This window comes from Lactuca sativa, chromosome 3 (assembly GCF_002870075.4).
Source record: "Lactuca sativa cultivar Salinas chromosome 3, Lsat_Salinas_v11, whole genome shotgun sequence".
Taxonomy (NCBI): domain Eukaryota; kingdom Viridiplantae; phylum Streptophyta; class Magnoliopsida; order Asterales; family Asteraceae; genus Lactuca; species Lactuca sativa.
Genome location: NC_056625.2, coordinates 279,401,533 through 279,413,328, shown reverse-complemented (window position 1 = coordinate 279,413,328; position 11,796 = coordinate 279,401,533). Strand labels below are relative to the sequence as shown.

The following is an 11,796-nucleotide window of genomic DNA, read 5'->3' as shown; positions in this document are numbered from 1 at the left end:
ATATAAACCTTACATATATAAACACTGTATTTACATAAACCTTTTAACATTTAAACCATATACTCTCATAAAAAAACATATTTATGGATTTCTTTGATAATTTCGATTCCGGTGAATACAGAGAATTCATCTCGACGTTCTTTAATGTTGTGCAACACATACCCAATGAAGAAAGTTCGTCTATTTCACATTCAAGAGCGATTGTCAATCGAGATTGCAAAGTTGCACATCACATATTTGTACGCGATTACTTTGCCGATAATTGTCTTTATAATGATGACTCGTTTAGACGTCATTTTCTGTCTAATTAAGGTTGAATTTTGACCTATTAGTATTGCTTTTAGATGTTCGTTATGATTATTTTAAACCAAAAACTCGATACTATAGGAAGAATGAGTTTTAGTAGTATACAAAAATGTGCGGCTGCACTTAGATATTTGGGATACGAGATTGAAAGTATCCAAGAGGACCGCAATTGATTGTGTAGATTCGTTTTGTGCATGTTTGTATGAGATTTTTCATCAAGAATATTTGTGTAAACCTACTGCAAATGATATTCAAATATTCTATTTGGTTCATGAAAAGAAGCGTGGATTTTCGGAAATGATTGGTAGTCTTGATTATACGCATGTTGCATGGGAAAAATGTTCAAATGTGTGGCATAGTCAATTTACTCTAGGTGATATAGGTGAACCAAGTATAACACTAGAAATTGTTGCATTTCAGGACTTGTGGATATAACATTCGTTCTCTGGAGTTCCATGGTCTAACAAGGACATTAATGTTCTTGGTCAATCCCCTATTTTCAAACATATTTTGACCTACAAAGCACCCGATATGTCGTTCATGGTGAACGTGCATTCATACAAATATGGTTACTACATTTGTGATGAGATATACCCTGATTATTCTACATTCATGAAGTCATACTCGGTTCCGCTAAGTGAAAAGGCAAAGTTGTTCACCAAAAAACAAAACAGGAATCAGCTAGGGTACATATCAAAAGGGCATTTAGAGTCCTCACTCAAACATGATATGTAATGAAATACTCTACATGACTTTGGGATAAGGATAAAATTAAAGAAATGGTAAATTCATATATTATAATGCGTAATATGCTTATTTAAAATGAAGATAGATCGATTTGCACCTATGATCCAGACGACGTAGTTATTCCAATTTGTTAGTGTATATATGCTTTGTGTATATTTACTTGGCTTGTTATCCTTTTATCCTAAATGGCCCATTGTATGTAATCCACTTATGGTAGCCGATTATTGTAATCGCTATGTATATTTTTCCGTATGGAATACAAGAAATCTTCATGGGAAATTATTGATTGTTACATGGTATCAACCCTATCTGATCCAACAGCAGCGTATTTTTTCATCATTTCAGCCCTTCTCGTTTTCTTCTTTTGCTGATCTTCATCATCTACTTTTCTTTTTTCATTACTTACTTCATCTACAATGACTGGTACAAGTTCTTCTAATCCCAAACGACATGTCAATGATAAGGTCTATGGCATCACGAACATAAAATCTTATGTTCTTCTCCTCCTAAACCTAGATCGTCTAAACTACGATTCCTGGAAAGAGTTGTTTAAAACACATTGCATTGGTTATTCTGTGTATAACCATCTTGACGGGTCTTCTCCTGAAGCTGATGAAACCAACTTGAGTAAAGTAGACAATATTGTTAAGCAATGGTTGTATGGCACACTCACTCACTCCGTACTCCAGTCTATTATCACGTCTGATGCCAGTGCTGCCCAGGTATGGAACGCAATTGAAAACTTGTTTCATGAGAACAAAGAATCAAAGGCAATGGAACTTGATGATGAGCTTCATACCATCACCATTGGAGACTCATCTATTATTGACTGCTATGCCCTAATTAAATCTATCTCTGATCTTCTTACAAATATTGGGTTCCCAGTCCAAAAAAGAAACTTAGCCATATATGCTCTGAATGGTGTATCTCAGAAGTACTCCTGCATTGCCACCACGATCCGACCCCAAAAACCATTCCCCTATTTTATCGATATCCAGTCAATGTTAACACTTGAGGAATGCTCAATTAATAAAGAACACATTTACAACATACAAGCTTCCCATTCCGACAACCCTTCTTCTCCAACAATGTTGAATGTTGAACACCACAATCGACAATCTAACTCATCTGGTGGCGACACTCAAACGGGCGGAAGGGGTGGTGGTCAGAACCACCATGGCGGAATAGGGGGTTGCAAGCAGATGCGGTGGTTGTGGCAGGTCTGGCGGTATTGGACTTTCTCCTTTCGTTGGCGGTTGGGTAGGAGCGTCTTCTTGGCAAATAAACTACGCACTTCAACGTGGGCTACTTCCTTTGCTTCCTTCAATGACCCAATGGCCTAATAATAACACCTTTACTCGCAACCCACAACAATATTGGCCTAATTCAGCTCCTAATAACTCTACCTAGCCCAACAACAATGCAATCCATTACCCTCAGGCCATGTATTCAGCAGCTCAGCCCTCAATGCAGCCTCACACAATGCAATTTTTTCAATATCCCTCTAATACGGATCAAGCCACCTCGCTCCCTCAAGCATTTAGTTCTTTGACTCTTCAAGATCTGGCAAACTCAGAACGGTATATGGATATTAGGGCCAACGCGCACCTTCATAGTATTCGAGGTATACTCTACTCCTTTAGTAATAAGTGTAATAATTTTTCTATGTTAGTCGGTAATGGATCTCAAATTCTGGTCACCATTGTTGGTCAATCCACTCTTGTTCTTAACCTCTTTCGTACTTTTAATTACATAATGTCCTTACTACTCCTCAAATTATTAAAAACCTTTTTTATGTGCGCAAATTTACTCATGATAAGAAATGTTCTATGGTGTTTGATGCTTTTGGTTTTTCTGTGATGGACATCCTGGCCAAACAAACCCTCCTTCGGTGTGATAGTATGAGTGATCTCTACCCATTTACTTCTTTAACTCCTCAAGATTTCCTTAGTGTCTATTCTTCCACATGGTATCAAAGACTTGGACATCTAGGCCAACATGTTTTCAACATTTACTTTCCAATAATTCGATTTCATGTAATAAAAGAGATTCTAAGTTATTATGTCATGTTTGTCAACTTGGGAAGCATACTCATTTATGTTTTACTTTATATAAAACTCATGTTGTGTTTTTTTTTTCAAATTATACATTCGGATGTTTGGACTTCTCCTGTCATAAGTCATTGTGGTATTAAATATTTGTCATTTTTCTTGATCGATTCTATCATTTTCTATGGGTGTACCGTTTACATATGAAATCCGAAGAGTTTTCCAAATTTCTTCACATTCGTGCATATATAAAAAATCAATTTCATATTGATATTCAAATGTTTCAATGTGATAATGGCAAAGAATTTGACAATCGTCAATTTCATGACTTGTGTGACAATCATGGCATACACATGCGTTTTCATGTCCTTATACATCTCCTCAAAACAGTAAATCTGAGAGAATGATTTGATGGGTTTAGAGCATTCTAACACTCCTATGGTGTACATGCAACCCAAGAAACCTTGGATCTATGTTTTCTCTAATATTCATGCAAATAAGAATTTTCCAAGGTTCTCATCCTAACTAGCATGACATAGGGTACTTGTAATATAAAACCTAGTAGAATGTCATACCTTTCTTGAAGCTTAAATTCCTTAAGACCTTGTGAGCCTAGCACCCCAAATGTGATGCCTCAAATGTTTCACACAACACCACAACTCTTGGAATAACTTGAAAAGAGAACACTTTCACTCAAAAATCAGCTAGCCCTCCTTGTCTTGTACTAGTGGCCGATTTTGCTCCATATGAGGTTGCTTATATAGTGTGTCACATGTAGGGTTACACCATGTAAACCCTAATGTGCATGGATTTTCATTTCCCCCATGATCCATGGGTTTTAACCTCCATGGAGCATCCAATGGGTCCTAGCCCAATCTAGTGAATCATCAATCATAATCCCACTATATATGAATGAATTATTTACAAATCAATATTTAATTAGTCTCCTTTTGATCACAAAATTAATTCCAAAATAATTCTTGATCAATAATAATTAAATAATATTACTAATATATTAGAACTTATAATATATTAAAAAACCATTAGTGTCCTTTTCTCATTTTGTCTATCCAGTTGTTGTAATGCCATGCAACCCAAATGGACCATGCCAAATCAGGTCAAGTACATACCAAATATAGTTATCGACTTAGACACCTTATCCAACAGTCTCCTACTTGGATAAGTCTAATAACTATAGTTACAGGTATGACTTCTAGAACCGACCAGCAATCATAGCTCTTTCAAACTCTCACGTGTCACACCCCAAAACCAAGAACGGCGGAAACGTTCTGGGGCGGAGGACGTCATGTATAGTATCACAACACAGTAAATGTAAATAAGCAAACAACATCATCCATTGCATTAAATATATAATTTTAATACAAGTGTGTTCTGTACAGTTATAGACACCAAAATAATGTAAAACAAAATAATATGAGATATGTCTTGAATGCACTCCATCTTCTCAAAAGCTGGCCTCGGTACCTGTCTACTGATGACCTAAGAATACAAGTTATTTTGAAAGAGTTTATCAGCATTAAGCTGGTGAGTTCATAAGCATTTTAGTGTCAATGTTTGTTGTAAAAACGTTTGAACCTGTCTCAATGTATAGGTTTGTAAAAATGTAAGTAAGTGTTTGAAAGTGTTTGTAAAAGTTTGAATCTCTAAGAAAATCCTATATTTTCTATTAAAGTAACCTTCTACCAAGGCTTAACTGTTTTGTATACTCGTTTGTTGTAAAAGTATGTGATTTCCCAAGTGTAACTATCATTTAATAAAATATAGTATGTACATTAATGCTTAAGTGAGGTTATCACTAAAATATGTAATGGGTAAATTATTGTAGTACTGTAGTTTTGTATAATAAGAACTACTGCTGTACTAATTACTACTACCTTAAACCGGATTTATATTAAGGTATAATGTGATAAATTGCACCATGCTATCGACTGGTAACAACGACATAATGAATGGTCGTAATAAAAAGAAATGACGTTTGGCACCTGCATACCTGCAGGTCCGACTGTAGCTAGCAGCAAGGTGTAGGATAGTCAATCCAGTATAGATCTATACGCAAACTCACGCTCTCCCTCCAAGAGAATTATGGCTACAACTCGGACCATGACATTTAAGGCATGCTCCAACACAGTGGATCACAATTGTTAACGTATTCATGTATATGTAATGTTTCTTGTTCTAGTATAGTTGTATATGTCCTGTTTCTAGTATAGATGTATATGTACATGTTTCTAGTATAGTTGTATATGTCTTGTTTCTAGTATATATGTATATGTACATGTTTCTAGTATAGTTGTATATGTCCTGTTTCTAGTATAGACGTATATGCACATGTTTCTAGTATAGTTGTATATGTCCTGTTTCTAGTATAGATGTATATGTACATGTTTCTAGTATAGTTGTGTATGTTCATGTTTCTAGTATAACTATATATGTACATGGTTCTGGTATAGGTGTATATGTACTTGTTTTACCCCGATGGTAACTAACTATTGATGTACTGATAAGTATGAATATGGAAGTACTTTTATGTCTATACATGTATATATGATATATAAGTAATATGGAAACGACCTTCAGATGGTCACCCGAAATCCCACCAGACCACATCCAAATCGAGAAAAAGGAAATAGGGCGGATGGCCTTCCTAAGCCCTTTAAACATTATTTATATATCTATACATATATGGGCATGCAATTGAATATATAAAAGCATAAATAAGTTTTGAAAAGACATTTGAAGTATAAACATAATTTCAAGAGAAGATCGACTTAATGTCGATCTATAAAACAATTTGAAGGCATAAGTTGATAAAATAGTTTAAGTATAAGAAGCATTTGTTTGAATCACAGTCTGTAAATAAGTTTGGGTAGTAAAAGAGTTTGTAAAACATTTCATAGTAAAGCAGTTTGATAAATAGTTTGAACAGTGGTAAAAATCGTTGTTTTCCTAGTTATTAATCACATGTGATTAAATGCAATCACATGTGATTGAAGCAATAACTATAAGTATTTGACTTGTATTCTCCCCCATAAAGTATTTAAACATTTAAAATCATTTCAAGGGTTGATTCAAGGGGTATGAACTCACTTGTGGTGAGCTGTTTGAATTGCAGTGTCGGATACCATGCTAGGTGGCAAACGGAGACTTGTTTGCACGCACGAGCCTAGTTATCATATAATAAGCATATACATAACTAATTAGACAAATAATAACTTAATAAATAAGTTAAAACACTTAGGAACATGTAAACACTTTTCATAAGTGTTAAAGGTCCTAATGGTTGCATCTAAGTTGCTACGGGACAAGGCAAAAGGGTTTGAAACATCAAATGGCCTTGCATAAGAGTTCACCACCCAACAAACCCCACCCTTTGGAGTTTACGGCCGTAAACTCATGGGTTTATGGCCGTGAACTCCTCACATGTTGGTTTTGGGTGTTTTAAAGTGTTATCTTGATCCTAGTACACTCCTAGCTTTGTTGGAATAACACATGAAGTAGTTTAAGGCCCTAGAATGCTCCATAGGGGAGTTTACGGCCTAAAGTGCATTTACCCTAGAGTTTACGACCGTAAACTCCTATGGGGTGATGGCTTTTAATTGTTTTGAGGCACTTACACATCAAGGATGGCTTCCATGATTTTATCTAAGGCTAATGGGGACAAGAGGCACACTTTTGTGCCTTCACTTGGAGTTTACGGCCCAAGATATGTTCCTTGGCCATAAACTCCTATTAAGGATTGATTATGATGTCTTTTGTTCTCCATTCAAGTCCCACGTGTTCAAGGTAAATTGTCTTAAGGCCTTAGGGGTGTTTGGAATGCTTTTTACCCTAGAAAAAGGGGTTTACGGCCCAAGAGAGGTTCTTGGCCGTAAACTCCTATAAACATATGATTTTGAAGGGTTTTGATGTCTAAAATAGGCATAAGCATTTGAGGGTTAAAGTCCTTAAGCATTAGGGGTGGTTTAGGGCACTAAATGCCCTTGAAAAGGGGTTTACGGCCCAAGAAAGTTCCTTGGCCGTAAACTCCAATATCTTGTGTTTCTTGGTTGCTTTTTAGTCCCAAATGTTTATACACTAACCCCTAAACAAGTTGTCTAACAAGGAATCGAGACTAGGAAGCCTTTAGGCTCCGTTTTGGAGTTTACTCCCCAAGAACGTTCTTGGGCGGTAAACTCCCGGATCTTGTAATCTAAACATGTTATTGACGTTATAAAGCATCTAACAAGTATTGAAACACATTTAGTAAAGTAGACTCACAATATGGGATGAAAACCCGAAGATCCGTCAGAGAGAATATGGCTTTTCTCTATTTGGAATTGTGAATAATGAATTAATTTAATTCAGAAAACTATTTATAGTCCTGGAATATTTTGGCAGAAAATATTTTTATTCCCGATATAGGACTGTAATATTATGAAACTTGGAATGCTCAAATTTCACAAAACCAGGGGCATCCACTCTCCTGATATCACCTTAAACATAAACCCTAATGTACATAGACTTGTTCGGAAAAGTATGAAAATCACTGAAACTGAACTAGCTTCTATTGAATAGATGGTGTTCGTACAAATGGAAATTTTGGGTTGTCACATCACGGAACTAAGATGATGATGCACCATTTAAGATAAGTGATCATATAATCCTCTGTTCAAGATATCAGCTGGACAGATACATGGAACAATGTGAATTTAAATTTTACAAATTTCAGAAATAGCTATCTAATCTCTAAAATTGATGTCATCCTTCAGCCCGATGCGCCTTGCATGCTGCAAATGCTTAACCTTACACAGTCCCTTCGTGAGGGGATCTGTTAGGTTTTCACCTGATGATACCCTCTTTACGACGAGGATTCCTACTTCTATCTGATGTCTAATGAAGTGGTATTTTCTGTCGACATGCCTGGATCTGTCGTGATCCCTTGGTTCCTTGGCTAAAGCAATTTCACCCTCGTTGTCACAGAAAATCTACATAGGCTCCTTAATAGTTGGTATAACTCCAGGGCCTCCAATGAAGTTCTCTAGCCATATAGCCTCCTTTGCCACCTCGCTTGCTGCTATGTACTCTGATTCGCAAGTTGAAGCAGCCACTGTTTCCTGCTTGGAACCTCTCCAAGTAATTACTCCTCTATTTAGGGTAAAGACTCAGCCCGACTGAGAGCGGAAATTATCCCTATCAGTTTGGAAACCAGCATCACTATACCCCACCACTTGCAAGTCATCACTCCCACCAAGGGTTAGGACCCAGTCCCTAGTTCTTTGTATGTACTTGACTATATTATTCACCGCAGTCCAGTGTGCCTTGCCTGGGTTCCCTTGATATCTGCTGACCATGATCAAAGAAAAGGCCACATTAGGGCGAGTGCAAGACATAGCATACATGATCTAAACTACAACAAAAGCATGCGGTACTCGACTCATCTCAGCTATCTCAGCCTCTATACTCGGGCTCTGAGTCTTACTTAGTTTAGTGTTACACTGGACTGGTAAGTCACCTTTCTTGGAATCCTGCATGCTGAACCTCTTCAACACCTTATCCAAGTAGGTACTACGACTATGTCAAAACATAATGTATCAAATGTTATCATCACAAACATATCCCCAAATTTCAAAACATAACTCCACGAGTGTGTACGGATCATGCCGACACCTTCCTGCGATCATCACTAGGACCTGAAACACATAACTCAACAACTGTAAGCATAAATGCTTAGTGAGTTCCTGAAAATACCACATACAACACATACTCCATTACATGCCACAACTCTGTGGCACCTTCCGGTCCAAATGTCTCAGGGGACTTCTGTCCCAAATCCCGGTAGACCTTTTGGTCCTACCCGTATCGACCTTCCGGTCCGTAACCTCCTGACCTTCCGGTCCATGTCAACTTGACCTTCCGGTCCTTATCATACGTAGCATACATAACACATACATATCACATATCAGCATATATCACATACATCTCATAGCATATAAGACCTTCCTATCACACATAGGTACCCTTCCAGGTACAGTATAGTGAGAAGACTCACCGCGACTATCTCGGATAATCTCGCACACGTATACACTAATCTAGCCTCCGCCTAAACACATAAAAAATTATCTCAAATCAATAACGGCTCTCCGTGCTAGACTAGTCTCTTCCATGTCCTTGAAGAAGGCTAAAAGACCATTTTACCCTTCAAATGGTCCACAAGTCCAATTGTTGACCAAACCCTAAAAGTCAACAAAAGTAAACCGTCGAACTTTGACCAGACTCGTCGAGTGCACTCGTGTGACTCGGAAAGTCCATGCATGTCCTCTTAGCCCCTGGTCCTCACTCGACTTGCTGAGTCAACCCTACACTCAAGGAGTTATCACATGTCGCGAATCATGGGGCAACCCGACTCGACTCGTCGAGTCCCTTATGGACTCGGCGAGTTCCTCCCATGAAAACACTCAAACGATCTTTTGAGGTCAGATCTGCTTCACCAACCAGTAGCTCTAACCTTCTAACACTCGAAAGTCACGTAAAGGTTCAAACTTTACGTTCATGCAATGCTTATAAGACCAAAAAATGGAGAAATAATCTTGAAAATGGGGTTCTACTCTCAAGGCTCACATGAAACCTCAAGGTCCAGATCTATCATCTATACCCAAAGGGACCTCATATGTGTTGGATTAGTGTCTAAGTCCATAACTATTTTGGTATGTACTTGACCCGATGGTGCATGGTCCTTTTGGGTTGCCTTCACCAAAGCAACTTGATAGGATGAATAATAGAGAGAAAGGAATAAATATGATTTATTAATATATTATGAAAATGATATATTAAAGGAGAAATCATATTATTTAATTAAAATATTCAAGAATTAATAAGAATTAAGTTTGTGACTAAAAGAGATTAATTAAACTTAAGGGACTTGAACTGTCAATTGGTTGATAGTTGAATATTGAGCTAATGGACTCCATATTAAAGGGGTGGACGAATTCTATGGGAAACCCATTAGAAATCGTACCAAGGCCTTTAAGGAAGGAGCCCATGGGTTGCTTAGGGCCTAAGCATCCAAATTAGGGTTTTCTTGTTAGATAACCCTAATAGCCTCACTATTTAAAGAGCCCTTATGCCCCAAAAACGTGGACAAGCTTCCTTCTAGGGTTTCCACATGTTTTGGGCAGCCTCCTTCTCTTCTCTTCTTCATCCTCTTGCTCTTGGTGTTAGTGAACCATTAGAGGAGTGACATTTGTGACTCTAAGCTGTCTAAGGTCATTACAAGAAGGATTTGGGATTGTTATTGCTACATAACAATCAAGGTATGATATAAACCCTAATTTATATGTTATATTGATTATCATATGCTAGATCTAGGGTTTATAGTCTTGGATATCTTGCATGTACAATAGAGAAACCTAGATCCAAGCATTAGGGTTTGTATGAGCACATAGGATGTTCTTAAAGCCAAAACCCATCAGTGGTATCAGAGCCTAGATTGGTTTCTATTGTATTGATGCATATTTGATCGAAATCAGCACTAAAAATCGATTTTTTGAGCTTCTGAGTGTTTGACTTGCCGAGTCACTTGGTGAACTCGCCGAGTCAGCTGTCCTCGACGAGTCCAGGTCCAGACTCGACGAGTCAAAGGGTCTGCCAGCTCAGATTTGAGATTTTCTTCCTGTTTTGGCTTTGGATAATTACCATAAACATGTTTTTGTTATAAAATCCGAATTTTATCAATATTTGGTGATTATCCTTACCTAAATAGAAGATAATTGTCAAAATTTAGATAATCAGTTGTTTTATTAGATAAAATTTGATTATTTGTAATCTAGATTTGAATTATCCTGTGAAAAAGTTTTAATTTATCCCCTTTAGGTTTTATAGTTTAAATTTGAACTTAAAAGTTTTTTTTTGAAATTTAAATAGTTGAAACCCTAATGTTTTGAAAAAGGTTTCAAAACTTGCCCTCAAGTTTTGGAATTTAAATTTCGATTAAAAGTTTAATTTTGATGTATATTTAAATTCTAAACCCTAATGTTTTGAAATGTTTCAAAACTTGCCCTCATGTTTTGGAATTTAAAAGTTGATTAAAGGTTTAATTTAGGAATGTTAAATTCTAAAACCCTAGTATTGTTTTGAAAAGTTCAAATCACACCCTTATTGTTTTGTTTAATCTAGGAATGTTAATTAATTAAGATGTATAATTAAAAGAGGTTTAATAAATCGATAAAGTTTGGTTTAAAATTTAATTAAATTAAAAGTATAATTGTTAAATTTGACCACCTAGTATTTTAAAAGTGTAAAATACACCCTATACTATATATAACATTAAAAGTCTAACATTATATATATATATATATATATATATATATATATATATATATATATATATATATATATATATATATATATATATATATATATATATATATATATATATATATATATATATATATGTATGAGTAAAAGTCAGTCTTACCGTTAGTAGGCCTCATTCACGAAACTGGTCCATAAGGGGTGTTTAAGGAAATTGCCTATAAAATGGCGATTGAATGGGTATCCACTCTTACCCACCGCACTCTTGACTAGTGGAGGGTCATTAGCCGAATGGGTAGGATAGGACAGAAACCTTCCATTATAAGTATAATGAACTACAAAAGTAACTAAATGTTTTTACAAATTCCCAATCTTAGTTACTTAG

General features: G+C 36.3%; 1 protein-coding gene across 1 annotated transcript; it reads left to right on the top strand.

The window, feature by feature from the left end:
- Positions 1-1,469: 1,469 nt before the first annotated feature.
- Positions 1,470-2,396, top strand: LOC111877365 (uncharacterized). The gene has a single exon (XM_023873894.1). The coding sequence runs from the start codon at positions 1,470-1,472 to the stop codon at positions 2,394-2,396; it is 927 nt and encodes a 308-aa protein (XP_023729662.1).
- The last annotated feature ends 9,400 nt before the right edge of the window (positions 2,397-11,796 follow it).